Source organism: Saccoglossus kowalevskii, chromosome 3 (genome assembly GCF_978046115.1).
Source record: "Saccoglossus kowalevskii chromosome 3, keSacKowa6.1, whole genome shotgun sequence".
Taxonomy (NCBI): Eukaryota; Metazoa; Hemichordata; class Enteropneusta; family Harrimaniidae; genus Saccoglossus; species Saccoglossus kowalevskii.
Genome location: NC_140643.1, coordinates 33885156 through 33903946, shown reverse-complemented (window position 1 = coordinate 33903946; position 18791 = coordinate 33885156). Strand labels below are relative to the sequence as shown.

General features: G+C 34.8%; 1 protein-coding gene across 1 annotated transcript; it reads left to right on the top strand.

The window, feature by feature from the left end:
• Positions 1–201: 201 nt before the first annotated feature.
• Positions 202–18640, top strand: LOC100378033 (RNA polymerase II-associated protein 3-like). Its single transcript, XM_085497098.1, has 12 exons — positions 202–312; positions 5708–5871; positions 10565–10711; positions 10917–11045; positions 12518–12645; positions 13051–13172; positions 14531–14700; positions 15748–15974; positions 16296–16488; positions 17132–17229; positions 17725–17819; positions 18155–18640. Exons 2-12 carry the CDS (start codon positions 5713–5715, stop codon positions 18241–18243), a joined length of 1557 nt encoding a protein of 518 aa, XP_085353224.1. The 5' UTR covers positions 202–312; positions 5708–5712; the 3' UTR covers positions 18244–18640.
• The last annotated feature ends 151 nt before the right edge of the window (positions 18641–18791 follow it).

The following is an 18791-nucleotide window of genomic DNA, read 5'->3' as shown; positions in this document are numbered from 1 at the left end:
GTGAAATAAAATATCATGGGAGTGTATAAATGGTGAAAGCCAGGTTACCATGAATGGTGGTTACAGCCATAACCCGGTTTACACTCATATTTTATTTTATTTAAAAAAAAGGACACAAAAAAATAAACAAGAGACGATGCAAGTCTATGCTCTCTATTTTTGCAAGACCCCACTCCCCACAAGTTGGATGTGTGCTCGTGTGAGATCACAAATAACGAACAATCAGACAATTTCAAAATGGCCGCCTCCATAGTATGAGAGACGCTGTTCACCTTTTATTACGTTATTGAGCCAGTTTGTGCTACAAAACAGGTGAGCGGATTGATTAATACGGGTTTAAACAATCAATGGTTCACTAATCGTCTCCTATACGTATCATAAGAAATGCAATGTTTTTGTTACGTAAATTCAGTCGAGTGAGAGTTGACGTTTGTCGCCACTGGTGACTGTCACCAGGCATGTTCACGGCTAGCCCTGAGTACAGTCCTGTAGGTTGGCCTCCTTCCGTTGATCATTCGGCCCCCACAGTCCTGAGAAGTCGCATAGACCGGGGATTCGACACTATTGTGAAAGAGTGTATCGGGCGATTTAAGAGGCATTCAGCTTTGCAGTTAAAAAATAAGCAGGTCGATACGTCTAACTATTCTAAATACCTTAAATGGAAGCGAAATTACATAAGATTTCCCACTAGGGTCGATCAAATCGACATTTTCCAACGTCAACCGAAAATATACGCCGCCATCTTGTTCTTGACGCATTCATAAACAAAACGTTGTTTCGTTGCGTAAAACTTGCTTTCGCCAACGTTCCAGTGCTGTAGGTTCATTTTTCGGCCACAAAAAAGGTATTTGTGATCGCTAGATTAGTCGATAGATGTTTTAGCTGGTTACAATCATGAAAACTGCAGAACGGTTCTCCGCCATAAATTTGTAGGCGGGTGTCGAATCCTCGGTCTATGCGACTTCTCAGGACTGTAGGGGCCGAATGATCAGCGGAAGGAGGCCAACCTACAGGACTGTACTCAGGGCTAGTTCACGGCATGACGTGACACGAACTACCGTAGTTAACTACCACACTCATAGAGCAAAAAGGAGAGTTCCAGGCTACAGTACAGTACACAACTAATCACTCAGTGTGTCCTCAATTCACAGCGCATTGGTGATACTTACACATTGAGTCATGATGTGTTTCTAGATTGTTCCTACACTTCCGTTGAAACTGCGCATGTGCATATGGACTGTTTACATATTAATAGCGGCCAGTTTTTAGAGTTCTGCTAAAAATAAGCCACACTTTCTCGGGCAAGCTGGTGATTTCATACTACTGTCAAAATTGTGTGTCGTAGGTTTTTTGTGACGAACAAACTGAAAGTATTATAGTTACAAACACAAGCAACGTTTACTATATAACTATAACTTTCATTATTCATTACGGTGTAATAAAAATATTATTATATACAGTGTACAAGTAGTATAATAATACAGTTTTATTACACTGTAATGAAATTACAACTTTATTTTTGGCACAGATCTAGAAGCAGTACCTACACACGAATTGGTGACGTCATAAAATACATGACCTTCAATCGGGGTCGTTTCCTCGGTATATACGAATTGGTATATACAAATTACAATAAAGATACTTAAGACATTACACATAAGGTAAAACAAATCACGTGACAATATAATGATAATAACGGTAATAAATCCTAGCTTAACAGTTGAACAGAACGCTCATACAGTCAGTCGGGTGACGCCGAGGGTCACGAACTGTGTTGCAAAATGGCCGTGTGGTTGAAACTGGGTCATGGCGTTACGGGTGAGGAAGACATCATTAAACACTCAAAATCACAATAAAACGGGGAACTGGTTGCATATTACGGCGTAGCCAACATGGGAAATAAAAAAACGCCCAATACAAACGACATGGGTTCGAATCACACTAGATACACACTCACCAGAACCGAAGCAATCAGAAACCAGCAATCGTTTTGGCTTTTCCGTTCAACTCATCGGAACACTGGAGTAGTTAGAAAAATGAACACCACTTAACGACCAACGTCGTGGCGTGGTACACAAGCGTGCCATCAAAATAAAACAAAATTAGCTTGAAAAGTCAGTGGGTTCGAGTCCCGCTCAGAGCTACCGTAAAAACGTAAATCAAATAAACTGAAATCTCTCAAACCGTAAACAAGTAAACAAAGAACGTCGCAAAAAAATAATAAACCACACAAAACTCCACCATACAAAACTGAATGAATAAATAATAAAATAACTAACGTCTTAAACTGGACGACGCGCAATTTGTTCAACAGTTTACAGATTGTGACAAGAGATAAACAAGACCCAAGTCAAGGTAAGTTTTGTTAAAGTGTCGATGGCGTTCCCTATATTACGAAAACAATTCAGGCAACAGACGAATATCTTCTGTGGTGTTGTGGAATTTATACCGTGTCTGCGGAATTGTTGATTGAGGGTTCGAAGCCAGCAGTTAACATTTTGTTAGAAAGTTTCACAATTAAATCAAATATCCAATGATACCAGTATATTTATTTCATTATTTTAACAACTTGCAATGGTGGAAGTTGGTCAAACACGAGTTCTTACACCTAAATAAGTATCAAATATTTGTCGACACATTTATTCTCTCAACCTTGTAGAGGTGGAAATTAATTAAACAACAGGTATTTACTCACAAATATAATGGTCAATATTTGTCCATACATTCATTCTGTCAATTTAAGAACTTGTAATTGTTGGAATTAATCAAATGAGAGTTGTCTACACCAAAATAAGTTTCAAATACTTGTCCATACATTTATTCTCTCAATTTAACAACTTGTAATGGTGTAAAATAATTAAACGAGAGTTGTCTACACCAAAATAAGTCTAAAATATTTGTCCGCACATTTATTCTCTCAATTTAACAACTTGTAATGGTGTAAAATAATTAAACGAGAGCTGTCTACACCAAAATAAGTCTAAAATATTTGTCCGCACATTTATTCTCTTAATTTAACAACTTGTAATGGTGTAAAATAATTAAACGAGAGCTGTAGACACCAAAATAAGTCTAAAATATTTGTCCATACATTTATTCTCTCACGTTAACAACTTGTAATGGTGTAAAATAATTAAACGAGAGTTGTCTACACCAAAATAAGTCTAAAATATTTGTCCGCACATTTATTCTCTCAATTTAACAACTTGTAATGGTGTAAAATAATTAAACGATAGTTGTCTACACCAAAATAAGTCTAAAATATTTGTCCGTACATTTATTCTCTCAATTTAACAACTTGTAATTGTGGGAATTAATCAAACGAGAGCTGTCTACACCAAAATAAGTCTAAAATATTTGTCCGCACACTTATTCTCTCAATTTAACAACTTGTAATGGTGTAAAATAATTAAACGAGAGCTGTCTACACCAAAATAAGTCTAAAATATTTGTCCATACATTTATTCTCTCAATTTAACAACTTGGAATTGTGTAAAATAATTAAACGAGAGCTGTCTACACCAAAATAAGTCTAAAATATTTGTCCGCACATTTATTCTTTCAATTTAACAACCTGTAATTGTGGGAATTAATCAAACGTGAGTTGTTTACATCAAACTAAGTATTTAATATTTGTTGAGACATTTATTCTCTCAATTTAACAACTTGTAATGGTGTAAAATAATTAAACGAGAGTTGTCTACACCAAAATTAATCTCAAATATTTGTCCACACATTTATTGTCACAATTTAACCACTTGTTAATAGTGGAAATTACTTAAATGCGACTTGTTTAATCAGTTGACATCAATGCAACTTACTGTAAATGGGGTAATTATTCACTGGGTTTTAATTTAGCTTATTTCGCTGACTGGAAAATGCGCTAAATTAAAACACAGTGAATATGTACAATTTAGCATAGAACACATTATCTAAATGACGAAACCGTGAATTTAAAACCCACTTAATATGCCTGAAATGGTAAATCAGTGAAAATTAAACCCAATGAAAATTAGTCATTTTACAGTACCCGCAGACAGTGCACAACAGAGTATCATTATTGAGCAATTATAAACAGGAACGTGTCTTGGCATTAGGGTTAGGGTCGGGTCAGGTATGGGCAACAGAATTATTAACAGGAACGTGTCTTGACATTAGGGTTAGGGTCGGGTCAGGTATGGGCAACGCAAATGGCAAACACCCAATTGGCAAGATGTACACTAACGGGTTATGGCATGCATATAGTTTACACAAGTAAAAACACAAAATTGGCAATTTTTTTGGACAATTGTAACTCAATAATAGAAATATGTTGTATTTCTATATATATACACACTATATAGTCTTATCAAATGCAAACACATCCAGTTAATCCATTGTGGTCTTGTGGGTCAGTTCTTTACATAGTGATCAGGAGGACCTGGGTTCAATTCCCTTGCCCGCCCATCTTTTTCTCGCAAACACCATTTGGCAATAAAGCTAAATATGACAACAAATTATTTAATTTGCATGACTACCCACATAGCTCAGTTGATTTGTACTATGTCAGCAATGTGAGCGATCGCTGGTTCGAATCCAGTATGTTTAGTTAGATTTTTGAATGCTAGTGAAGACAGTGCTCCTATGAGTAGGACTTAAATCCAAACTCCTGTGTGAAGACACTCGTGGTACAGTGGACAAGACAGTGCGCTGGGAACTCAAAGATCGCAAGTTCGAATCACGGATTGGACACTCCTACGAAAGACATGAAAGACGTTAAAAACATAAACAGCGGTTTCAAAAACTCAAGTCAGGAAAACAGAACACAAGAATACTACCCCACATGGAAGTCAGTCGAAGTCGTCGAAGAACGAACACAGTCGAAGAACGAACACTGTTGACAGCTGTAGGTCACGTGCAACAACAGACACGAGGAGCATGGCTGCTCTCCAAATGGGTCCCTTCTTTTGTATTGACCCCCTAAGGATTGCTAATCCCCCTTTCTAACTCTTCCCCCAAAAATAATATATCGCCCCTTTTAAAATGTATTGAGCCACAAATTAATGAATATTCATGAGCACAGAAACTGCTACGTCATGAATAAATTAGCATAATTTTAAAAAAATTTGCATAAAGTGTAGGTACTCCTTCTGGAGCTCTGCCTTATTTTTGGCTGAAAGTAATAATAAAAGGAAAGGTAAGTAAAAAACAGAACGTTAAACTAACATAAAATCAGGCAGTAAAAATTAATGCAGTTTGTGTTTTTCAAAACACAATTTCTGATACCATGTCACATGTCTAATTAGTTTAGGATGGTTAGTATTAATAATGAACTTTATCCCTTTTATCAGTGTAATAGCTACAGTCTGTATTGAAATGAACTTCATCTTCAATACTGTCACTCCTACACCTACTTCTATTTAGAGTTTGTGACAACTAAGTCTCAATGAGACAATAATTTAATATCTTGTTTATTATTTAACAGTTGTAGGTATTTAGCTAGACCATGGACGTATGTCCTGATCTTAGTTTGGGAGTTGGGAGCTTTGATGATTTAACTGCTGTAGTCATCTTAGCTATCAATCTATATCAAGAATATTAATATCAGTTCACTATGATAGCACTGTTTCTGGAATGATCAGCTGGTACTCAATGACCAGTTTGAATTTCTGAATAATACATAATGCCAGGTCTCAATTCTTGTATCAATTTAAATTTGTTTATATAGATCTTATGATGGAGAAAGCCCTTGAGATTCAGAACCAGGTTAGACAAAATGCTGCCGAGTTGAATGAGTTTCTCAGCAGCATGAATCAGTGGGAGGCTAATGTCAAAAAGAAAGACCAGAAGTTAAAGCAACAAAAAGAAGGATCAGATGTGAAAGAAGAAGAGGTATTTAATGCTTGTTGGGGGTTGACCATTAAAAACTTGAGGGGGTGAACTGTAGTTTTGTGCTGATTTTTTTTTCACAATAAATTTACTGTAATTTGTTTTTCCACTCTGTAAAAAATTTGTTACCTAAGATTAAGATATGCAGAATTTTGTTTACGGTTATTAATCCCTGAAATTTGTTGCTATGTTTTTGTTTTTTTGATTATGCCGTCTCCCTACCCCTCAGAGTTTCTAATGGTACACACCTCAGTTCAGTTTTTACCCAAATTTGAACAACTACGTTCTTTTTGACTCCCATGTGCGAAGCACAAAATGGGAGTCTTTGCAGTTAGTGTGTGTGTATGTGTGTGTGTATGTGTGTCCGACTGTTCCACTGCTATCTCAAGAACCATACATCGGTTTTTGATGAAACTTGGTGCATAGATGCTCTGGGCCAATGCGCAGATTTGATTAGGTTTTGGTAAAAATCCATGCTCGTTAATTACCTAATTTGCATGATAATTAGCTAATTTTTAGCTGTTCTATGACTGTTCCACTGATATCTAAAGAACCACTCATTGGATTTTGATGAAACTTGGTACATAGATGCTCTGAACATATGCGCAGATTTGATTAATTTTTGGTAAAAATCCGTGCATATTAATTACCTAATTTACATGATAATTAGCTATTTTTAGCTCCGCTGTCGACTTTGTCGAGCGGAGCTTATCATATGAGTGATTGTCCGTCGTCGTCGTCCGTCGTCCATCGTCCGTGTCAATGTTTTACTTTTTCGACTTCTTCTTGAAAACTACAAGCCTGAATGCTTTGATACTTGGTGTATATGTACCTTGGGTAGACCTCTCTCAGATTTGTTCATTTCATGATGATATCTTCAATTCTCTAATTTTGGTGAATATTTTTGTCATTTTTAGTAAAAAGTGATATTTTCAACTTCTTGTTGAAAACCGCAAGTCCAATTGCTTTGATATTACATATATAGGTACTACATGTCGACCTCTCTCAGATTTGTTCATTTTGTAATGATATCTTTAATTCTCTAATTTTGGTGAATATTTTTGTAATTTTTGGTAAAAAGTGATATTTTCAACTTCTTGTTGAAAACCGCAAGTCCAATTGCTTTGATATTACATATATAGGTACTACATGTGGACCTCTCTCAGATTTGTTTATTTTGTAATGATATCTTTAATTCTCTAATTTTGGTGAATATTTTTGTCATTTTTGGTAAAAAGTGATATTTTTGACTTCTTGTTGAAAACCGCAAGTCCAATTGCTTTGATATCACATATATAGGTACTACATGTGGACCTCTCTCAGATTTGTTCGTTTCGTAATGATATCTTTAATTCTCTAATTTTGGTGAATATTTTTGTAATTTTTGGTAAAAAGTGATATTTTCGACTTCTTGTTGAAAACCGCAAGTCCAATTGCTTTGATATTACATATATAGGTACTACATGTGGACCTCACTCAGATTTGTTTATTTTGTAATGATATCTTTAATTCTCTAATTTTGGTGAATATTTTTGTCATTTTTGGTAAAAAGTGATATTTTCGACTTCTTGTTGAAAACCGCAAGTCCAATTGCTTTGATATTACATATATAGGTACTACATGTGGACCTCTCTCAGATTTGTTTATTTTGTAATGATATCTTTAATTCTCTAATTTTGGTGAATATTTTTGTAATTTTTGGTGAAAAGTGATATTTTCGACTTCTTGTTGAAAACCGCAAGTCCAATTGCTTTGATATTACATATATAGGTACTACATGTGGACCTTTCTCAGATTTGTTCATTTCATGATGATATCTTTAATTCTCTAATTTTGATGAATATTTTTGTAATTTTTGGTAAAAAGTGATATTTTCGACTTCTTGTTGAAAACCGCAAGTCCAATTGCTTTGATACATTATACATATAGGTACTACATGTGGACCTCTCTCAGATTTGTTCATTTTCTAATGATATCTTCTGTTCTTTAATTGCCATGTGCATTGCTAACAGCGGAGCTATCTCAGCCGACAGGCTGCTTGTTTAGTGGTTCCATGACTGTTCCACTGATATCTAAACAACCACTCATTGGATTTTGATGAAACTTGGTACATAGATGCTCTGAACTAATGCTAGGTTTTGATTAGTTTTTGGTAATAATCCGTGGATACTAATTACCTAATTTGCATAATGATTAGTCAATTTTCGGTTTTTCCACTGATATCTCAAGTACTAATCATCACATTTCAAATGAAACTTGGTACATAGATGTCATACGACACTGCACAGACCCGATAGTTTTTATGGTAATATCAGTACATATTAATTACCTAATTTGCATAATTAATTAATTTTCAGCATTTGATATAAGTAGTTAGCATTACATTTCAATGAAACTTGGTACTTACATACTCAAGGACTATGCAGAGATTGATTGTTTTCGATAAATATTTGTGCATATTAATCACCTAATTTGCATAATTAGTTAATTTTCAGCTTTTCCATGGGTATCTCAAGTACTAATCATCGCATTTCAATGAAACTTGGTACATAGATCCTTTAGGACTATGCAGAGACCTGATTAGTTTTAGGGTAAATAATTGTGCATATTAATTACCTAATTTGCATAATTAATTTTCAGCTTTTCTACTGATATCTAAAGTACTAATCATTTACATTTCAATGAATCTAGAATTATGCAGACCCAATTAGTTTCCGGTAAATATTTGTGCATATTAATCACCTAATTTGCATAATTAACCAACTTTCACACTGATATCTCAGGTACTATACATCACATATCAATGAAATGTACATGGATGCTGTAGGACAATAGACAGACCTGAATAATTGTGGGTTACAATCTGTACATATTAATTACCTAATTTGCATAATTAACCAATTTTAAGCTTTCACACTGATATCTAAAGTACCGTAAAAAGCTCCAAAATTTCGACCGGTTTTAAATAATTGGCGTTAGAAATGTGACATGTTTTTAGAGTCGTGGCCGAGTTGTAACTCAAAATCTAAACAAAGTCATCAATCAGTGAGTATTATGACAAGCAAAACAAAACATCAAGACGCGCAGAAGAGGTCAGCACAAAACTAATAGGTCAAAAGACAAAGCTGTCTCGCACTACCTAGGAAAACTTGCGAATGTTCGAAGTACAGGTACCCATTGGACAAAAGATACATGGAAGTTTAGCAAACTATCTCCCCGACCCAGTGCAATGTATCCGGTTAGAATCAAAGCTCACGTGTCCCTTATTTGAGGGACCAAATTCTGCCGTAAATTCGCCCTTGGATTAAAAAATAAAATGGGATTTAAGAAAATAAAATGGGACTTTTAAGGTGTATTTTGGCGTCATTTTTCGAACATTTCAATCAATCCTGCCGGCTAAAATAGAGTCTAAGTTTTACCGTAGTCATTGACGTCTGTCTATTCAAGAGTACATGTGTATGATTTTTATCGTGACTAGCGTGAGCGGGTAAGCTTCCTTTCGAGAATGAGCTGTTATCACTGTGAACAATGTTAAATTATTCTTCAGATGACCAGTTTATTTTTTAAAAACAACTAATTTTTTTATTTAAAAAAAAATCATGCCGTTTTCGCATCAAAATCCAAGCCAAAATATCGTACTACAACATCAATCTCTTCGCATTGCGTTCAATAACATTAACATATTTAAATAAGCTATGGTAATTTGAACACGTTGGCATCATCCAGCTTTTTGATTGGTTAATTAGCGATTTGACCTATTTGACCTAAGAGAACATGGCGGATATCCTACAGCATCAAACGTTTATACGAGACCGGAATCATTCGCTTACGATGAAACTTAGTTGACTTTTATTTGTATTTCATAACCATTCAACAAATTTATTTTGTGTACATTATTATAATCACTACTGAGTACAGTAATAATCAACAATTCAGAAACGCAGCATGCCGAGATTTTTGTGTTCGTTTTTATTTGAAACTTCGTTTATTTAGAATATATTTTCGTTACCAATAAAATAAAAATCTCTCAGTCAATCAGAAACCCGGATTCATGCCTTCGAGGAAGGTCTCGTTTGAACGCTCACATCGGTTTTTTTTTTCGTTTGGGGGAAAACTAAAACTGGTCGCAATTTTCGAATAAGAATGAGTCGGCAATTTTTAGTGGAGTCGAAAATTTGGAGGTAAATAAAACACCGAAACCCGGCAAATAAATAGCCAATCGAATTTTTAGAGGGGTCGAAATTTTGGAGTTTTCACGGTACTAATTATTCCATTTCAATGAAACTTAGTACAAAGATGCTCTAGGACAATGTACAAACCTAATTAGTTTGGGGTAAAAATCTGTTCATATTAATTCCCTAATAAGCATAATAATTCATAATTTTTTGGTTCTAATCACATTTCAATTAAACTTGGAGACATAGATTTTCTGTTACATTGCGCAGACCTCATTAGTTTTACACTCAAATCTGGTCATATTAATTTTCTGATTTGCATAATTAGTTTTCAGCTAAGTAATTTCGAATTATATTTAATGTGTCTCCAATACTCTCAGCACATGGGAGTTCTTTCTAAGCTTTCTTTGATTTTAAATTGCATCCATTGATACAAAATAGAATTCCAAAATAGACCTTCTAGACATACCATTCAATATGTAAACATTTCCTTTCATATTCTCATGATTTTGTTTTCTTAGAGCCTACCTCCAGTGAGAAATTCAGTAGTGAGACCCAAGAAGAAGAAAAAGAAGGAGAAAACATTGGAGAAGGAGAGAGCTAAAGAGGAAGAGAAGAAACGAAGAATTAGAAGTTATGATTTCAAAGCTTGGGATAAATTTGATGTGGTGGGTGGATTCAAAAGTACTTTCACAAATCGACAAATTACATTATCTCATTGGGTTATTTGAATATTGTTGTCTAAACATTGGCAGTCATGTTTAATATGTTGCTGTCAGATTTCCTGCATTACAATTGTTCATGATGGAACCCTGGTACATGTACATCACAAGCAAATTGACTTCTTTAATATGTAAATGTCTACTGTTGCAGGACAAAGCATGTGCTGAGTTAGACAGCGACAATGAAGACAAGAAATCATCATCGGAATATGAAACTGACAGTGAAGCTGAACTTGAAGCTGAAAGAAGTAGACAACAAGCAATAGTTGAAAAAGACAGAGTAAGTTAGAAACAATGGATCTATATTATCGCAAATGGCACAATCAGCTTTTACTAATTAGTCCCCGTTCGGACGCATTCCGAAAACGGGGACTTATGTTTTGCCCTGTGTGCGTCCGTCCGTGCGTCCGTGATCACCTGTATCTCCAACATGCATGGACCGATTAAGTTCAAACTTCACTCATACATCACACATTATATGGGACATATGCACATGCATTTTTTCCATGATCTGATTAACGATAGCCGAATAGCGGCCATTTTAAGGCCGAAAATGCATCAAAATCGCACATTTTCACCATTCCGGACCCGGATCTCAGTTATGCATGGACGGATTTTGTTCAAATTTGGTACATACATTAAACATAATAGGACCTTGATGCACATCATTTTTTTTTTTGATCGGGTTTGAAATGGCCGACTGGCGGCCATTTTGTTTTAAAGAATTCAGTTCTGGATCCGTATCTGAGACATGCTTGGATTGATCGAGTTAAAACTTCACACACACAAGGTACATCATGTCACAAATATGTATGTGCATTTGTTTCATGATCTCATTAACGATAGCCAAATGGCGGCCGCTTTAAGGCCGAAAATGCATTGAAATCGCACATTTTCACCATTCCGGACCCGGATCTCAGTTATGCATGGACAGATTTCATTCAAATTTGGTACATACATTAAACATAATAGGACCTTGATGCACGTCATTTTTTTTTTCAGATCAAGTTCGAATGGCCGACTGGCGGCCATTTTGTTTTAAAGAATTCAGTTCTGGATCCGTATCCGAGACATGTCTGGATTGATCAAGTTCAAACTTCACACACACAAGGTACATCATGTCACAAATATGTATGTGCATTTGTTTCATGATCTCATTAACGATAGCCAAATGGGGGCCGCTTTAAGGCCGAAAATGCATTGAAATTGCACATTTTCACCATTCCGGACCCGTATCTCAGTTATGCATGGATGGATTTTGTTCAAATTTGGTACATACATTAAACATAATAGGACCTTGATGCACGTCTTTTTTTTTTCGGATCAAGTTCGAAATGGCCGACTGGCGGCCATTTTGTTAAAGAATTCAGTTCTGGATCCGTATCCAAGACATGTCTGGATTGATCAAGTTCAAACTTCACACACACATGGTACATCATGTCACAAATAGATATGTGCATTTGTTTCATGATCTGCTTAACAATAGTGGAATGATGGCCATTTTAAGGCCGAAAATGCATCAAAATCACGTATTTTCACAATTCCAGAACCGGATCTCAGTCATGCATGGATGGATTTTGTTCAGATTTAGCACAATGTGTTGTACATATGCAGGTGCATTTCGGTCATGATCTGCTTTGAATGTATATGTCACTCAAATATGAACGGAACAGGGACGTGTCATTGACAATGACTTGTTTCATTCATTTTTTTATAATGTGACTCCAGTAACAAACTTCATTTTGTTTTCAGGGTAATGCTTATTTTAAAGAAGGCTTGTATAAGGAGGCTGTACATTGTTATACGACTGCTATCAGCTGTGATTCGTACAATGCTATCTTTCCTGCTAACCGAGCAATGGCATATCTGAAAATGGAAAAGTGAGTAGATTACGTTTCAATCTGAAAAAATATTTTATGCTTTCAAATCTTGGTGTTTTGCAGTGCATGTATGTTGTAAATCAAATGAATAATTTGTCATGTGGATATAATTTACTGTAAAATTTGTATTAGAAGCCACTGCCTCTATTAAAATGGTACAATGCAACAGAGGGGATGTGGCTTCTATTAGAGCATCTACACATATGAAAACTGGTGAATTTTTGGGTCTCAATTGTTCACTAAGAATGGTGATGCAGCCTTTAATTCATATTTTACTGTAGCAATCCATCATCATTCTGTTTTGTTTATTCCATTATCCAATTGATGGTATATGTTTATGTATTTTTTCTAATTGATGGTATATTTCCATATCTCCATGGTAATATATTGGTTGTACATTGATAGATACGAGGAGGCTGAATATGATTGTAACACAGCATTATCATTAGATTATACATATGTCAAAGCGTACCATAGAAGAGGCACTGCGAGAATTCATCTTGGTCAATTAGATGATGCTAAAAAAGGTACTGTTCAACTTTGTTGAGAAAGATTTAAAGCAGGAGGGTCATCACCTGTGTATGCGCAGGAATTGAGTCCCAAGCGATGATAACAACACACACAACAGAGCGCAAAGGCTCATGGGTAGACGTATGTTTGTATACAATGACACGCTATAGCCACCTGATTCATGCTTAGGTGACGACTCCCCGCTTCAACAGACACAGGTAGCAGTAAGATTTAGTGACTTTTCACATTTACTCACATTAAGTGCTGACTGGCAGCCATTTTGTTTTTTCAGTCAGTCTACATTCTTCAGGCATGCAATGACCAATTCGATGTTTGTACACAGACACTATTTCATAAGATACATATGAACCTATTTTTTTGTTTTGTGATGTGATTGAATTTGGTATTAAAATCATTAAATTCTAAAACTTGAAAGTATCCGCAACAGATTCATGGAGACGATTAGATTGATTCCAATTAAACGTGGTACGATGAAAATACATATTGGGATGCAGGTGAACATTGTTTTTTTTTTATTTCTCATTCAAGATTGTCATCTGGCAGCCTTGGATCAATGTCACAAATCTTTACTTTTAAACTTATTCATCCCGGTGACTTGTCAAGGTATTGACATTTTTGCAGGGACTATGCCATTTACAATGACTTGTCAAGGTATTGACATTTTTGCTGGGACTATGCCATTTGCAGTGACTTGTCAAGGTATTGACATTTTTGCTGGGACTATGCCATTTACAATGACTTGTCAAGGTACTGACATTTTTGCAGGGACTATGCCATTTACAATGACTTGTCAAGGTATTGACATTTTTGCAGGGACTATGCCATTTACAATGACTTGTCAAGGTATTGACATTTTTGCAGGGACTATGCCATTTACAATGACTTGTCAAGGTATTGACATTTTTGCAGGGACTATGCCATTTACAATGACTTGTCAAGGTATTGACATTTTTGCTGGGACTATGCCATTTACAGTGACTTGTCAAGGTATTGACATTTTTGCAGGGACTATGCCATTTACAATGACTTGTCAAGGTATTGACATTTTTGAAGGGACTATGCCATTTACAATGACTTGTCAAGGTATTGACATTTTTGCAGGGACTATGCCATTTACAATGACTTGTTTGTTAATATTATTGTTGTCACTACATATATAATTCATATTGTTGAGTGTAGCGTTTTTTATGATTTGAATTCTCAAAAGCTGCATCAGTTTGTTTTCGTCTTATTCATGTCTAAATCACACCAAATGTGATAAATATAATTCAGTAAATGTAATCATTTGCCAGACTGTATTAACAATTCATGACATCATTTATGTGAAATGCTATTATTCGCTCTCTGTCTGTAGATTTTGAACAAATTTTGAATTTGGAACCATCCAACAAGCAGGCAGTCAACGAACTCAAAAGAATAGAACAGTTAATGAGAAAAAGAGAAGAAGATGAAATTAAGAAAGCTAAAGAAGCAGAAAAGGCAATAGTGAAACCAATTAAAAAACTTCCACATGAAAGATCAAAGGTGAGTGGATATTTCTCTTGTTAAATTTCCCACCTCAGTCTTCTGATGTTAATATAAAATATAGCTGTCATGATACAATACTTGTCTAGAACATTTCTTCACCTTGAAGTGCATCATAACTAGGTTGCCTCTACTGTAAAATTTCTGTACATAGTGGGGTATGCAACTGTTTTATTTAACAAAATGTTTACATGTGGGCCTGTAGCTATTTGCTGAAACTCATAATTTAGTACTTTTCAGTTCTTCATCAATTGGAAAACATTGGTGGCACTGTTTATGGAAATTCTGTGTTTGAACAAAAGACATTGTAAACCAACAGAATATTTGCTCTTAATTTTCGGGGTGAGTTGGGGGGTGGGGGTGTTGGACTAGTGCCTATGCAGACTACATGTGGGTTAATTATAGTCGCCATGCTGTTTTTTTTAAGTTTAACAGGCACTCTTGAGGGCAGCACCTTGTAAACGTCACAAGATCAAAGGACAAGTGTCATTTACAAGATACTTACTAGAAGTATGGCCGACACTTGAAACAACATTTCATGCAAATAATGACTTATAACAATCTGATGAAAATGCGAAATAAATGCACACACTACTTTGTCCCATTTCTTCCAGTGAAGCATTATCATTTGCATAAAAGAAACACAAAAGGCAATATTCAGTCGGGCATATCACAAGGCAGTGAATGTATTCTTCAAACGTCATTTGCATTGCGATCCCTGCCAAATACCCCCAATACGAAAGTTGAGGTTCAAACCCAGAAAAAGAACAGAATGTTTGACCAAAGACATTGGAAAATCTAATGTCTTTGGTTTGACACTCAACAAGTGTATGAAATACTAATCTACATGTACATGTACACATACCAAAACTGTGGTTGTTACTAATTTGCATATGAACACATTCGTGTTGATTACAATTTGCATATGAAACTATGATTACTAATCTACGTAGAGACAAATAATCAAGTGTGAAGTTATAGAAATAAATTCATAGCCTGGACAGTTGGTCACATGACCAAGATAAATCAGTGAAAACTTTCTTTCAGAAACCGCTGAGGCGTTTACACATAGAAGAGATAGGGGGTACTGATGATGAAGAAGAGCAAATTAACACAAACAAACAAACTGAAGTCAAGCCAGTCGTAAAAGAAATACAGAAATCCACATTTACAAGCCCAGCTGATTTTGGTAATATGTGTAACACAGAAACAAAGCAGATGAATGGAATACTGGCAGATGAACATAAAGATAATATCCAAGCAGAACAGAACAGGTGACTATTAAAGCGGTGATAGCTGTGATTTTGAACATTATTTTGTTTAAATATAATCACATGGAGATGAGCAAATCTAATCGAAATAATATTTTAGATACAAAAGACAAACCTTACACAAGGCTAAATCACATAAAATGCAATGTGAAAACTAATGGTCAAGTAGTCACCATCGTTGAAACTGGTAACGTTATGGGAACCATAGAAATTACGACGTACACTATTATGGAAACGTTATGAAGAAAAAGACAATATTCGACCACGTTTGCAGACTGGTTTGTCAATTGTTTTCTCTAATAACATGTTATGTTTCATTTGCAGAGAAACGAGTACACAAAACGATTCAGACAATACAAAGATGAAATCCATTAAAGCATCTTCTTCTCCTACCACTGTACAAACTACTAGCAATAAATCACCATCAATTCCTGATGTTCCATCCACATCATTTCAGTTACTTGCTGATTGGAAATCATTACAACAACATCCTCAGCTACTTTATCAGTATTTCAAGGTATAGAATATATATATATTTATTTATTTATTTATTTATTTATTTATTTATTCAAGGTACAGAGGCCAACAGCCTATAAGTACAAGTAATGTATGTCAAGAATGTATTACAGAGCGCTTAATAACTGTTTGTGCTACAATTTGCATGGTAACAACCCAAAACACAAATAAACAGAAACATGCATTACCATTACCATAATACACTTTAATGGTGTTCATTAAATGAATAAATTTGTCTATTGTGGGGAAAATAAGAAAATTCTCTGGGATATAGTTTATTCTCAAGGCATTATAGAATGGGCAAATCAAACAAAAGTGAAATTCATCCTCAACTTTGTTAAGGTTACAATTTGTAATGGTCTATCAGCTTCAATGCGCAAATTGTGTGCAGAGATACGAAATTTACAAAGACAAGTTCTGATTGATATATTGTCAACAATATTTGGATATTTTTCTTGACCAAATACAGTTTTAAATCAGTTATAGCCTTGATATTATTCATTGCTCATAATTGAATGAATGAACTCAGAATTATATTTGAAATGTATTAAGTTGTGGGGAGTTTGTTAATAATTGTTGAGTTCTTCCTGCGTACATTGTTGTTGTATACGTTCACTTTATATCCATTGTTGTTTCTATTACAGAAAATTCCAGCATCCAGTTTTCCAAAGTTATTCCAGCAGTCACTGGATGCTAATATTCTTACCAAGATAATTCATCTACTCCGAGATTTCTTTGTCATGTAAGTAATGCTTGCTTAGTCATTATTGAGTTATAGACAATGCACTTATTGCAAAAAATAGTCAGTTTACAATTATATGGTAATTTAAAACTGGTATAGTTAGTCGCACGAGTAGCCATGCTGTTTCAAGTGTAACTACCATATGGCTTTTCAACATAATGCTAATCTTACATGTAACATCTTTCATTTGTGGCTGCAACCCTAGAAACAACATGGCTACAGGTGCAATTAACAACTAATACCACAATAATCCAACAAAAAAGCGAAATAAATGCATATATTACATTGTACTTCGCTCATTGCTGTCAGTGGAAGGGTACATTCGCATAAACACAAATGGCATTCAAGACATTGTCAATGTATAATAATTAATAATAATTGCATATAATAAAATATTCTATTCTATTACTTGATGATGCATGTATTGAGTATAATCTGAATTGTTGTACGTCTGGGTACACCAGTTATTGAAATAAATATTTAATCTCTCACTAGAAATAAAGATCCTGTATTTGATATACTTAAACACCTATCTGAAGTGAAGAGATTTGGAATGAATGTCATGTTTATGTCATCACCGGATAAAAAAGGTATGGCTTAATTGTAGAAAATTGTAATGTTGACGACAACACTTTTTTTAAGGGTCTGGTCAATATTGTGTTTTTCAGACGTGCACAACAAACTACCCAGAATCCTATAGTGCGTTGTTTTATTGATTGTAAAACTTAGTAAGTGGTTTTGTCTTTGAATGAATGTAATGAAGACACTTGTTGATGAATACACTTGCATCGGTACCGGCAAAATCAGTGTCTACTATACAGTGAACTATTTTCTCCCTAAATCAGTATCACGGGAAAATTGAAAGCTTAGTAGTAATCCTTCTCCCACTTTAGAAATTTATATTAGCTATTTTTTTTCTTTCTAGTTTTGAAAGATCTTTTTGAGTACATGAAGTCATCACAGCCAGAAAAAGCAGCTGATATTGAAGTGTTAGCCAAGATATATGAACTCTGACATGTGTCATGTCCACACTTAATATATTCAGTGTATGTTTTCAATTATGTAACCGTGTTTATAACATGATTTTAGTAAAATAATGTAGAGACTATTCAATTTCACCAAACTGTAGTATACTATTTTGCCAGACAGAATAAAGATGATTTGTAAGAAAAGTCTTTTTAGTTTCAATTGGGAATTATTAATTTGAGTTCTGTTCATGTGTCTTGTAGTTTTTTGCTTGTGTATGCTTTGACCAATCATATGATGATTTTCTTTACTATTTGATCAAGTACGAGTTCTGACTTGATGATGAACAGAACAATTTCGTGCATGTCATATTTGTTATTTGTGTCTATTCTGAATTCCTTATTTATTTGCATAAAAGGACTATACTCCTTTGTAATTTGTCAAATTGACGGCTATTTTGTCTAAACATGTCCCGAACTGTTTCTCAAAGATGAATTGAGTGATTTCAACAATTTGTCACTGTAGATAATTCTGTTTATATTCATGTTCGTGCCAATATATTGCCTGATTCAGTTGAAAGGTTCACACAAGTACTA

Excerpts from the sequence above, each read along its gene's own strand:
- LOC100378033 (XM_085497098.1), top strand. The coding sequence starts at position 5,713 with ATGATGGAGAAAGCCCTTGAGATTCAGAACCAGGTTAGACAAAATGCT. Across the intron at positions 10,712-10,916 it reads CTTGGGATAAATTTGATGTG|GACAAAGCATGTGCTGAGTT; the intron begins GTGGGTGGATTC and ends CTACTGTTGCAG. Across the intron at positions 11,046-12,517 it reads CAATAGTTGAAAAAGACAGA|GGTAATGCTTATTTTAAAGA; the intron begins GTAAGTTAGAAA and ends TTTTGTTTTCAG.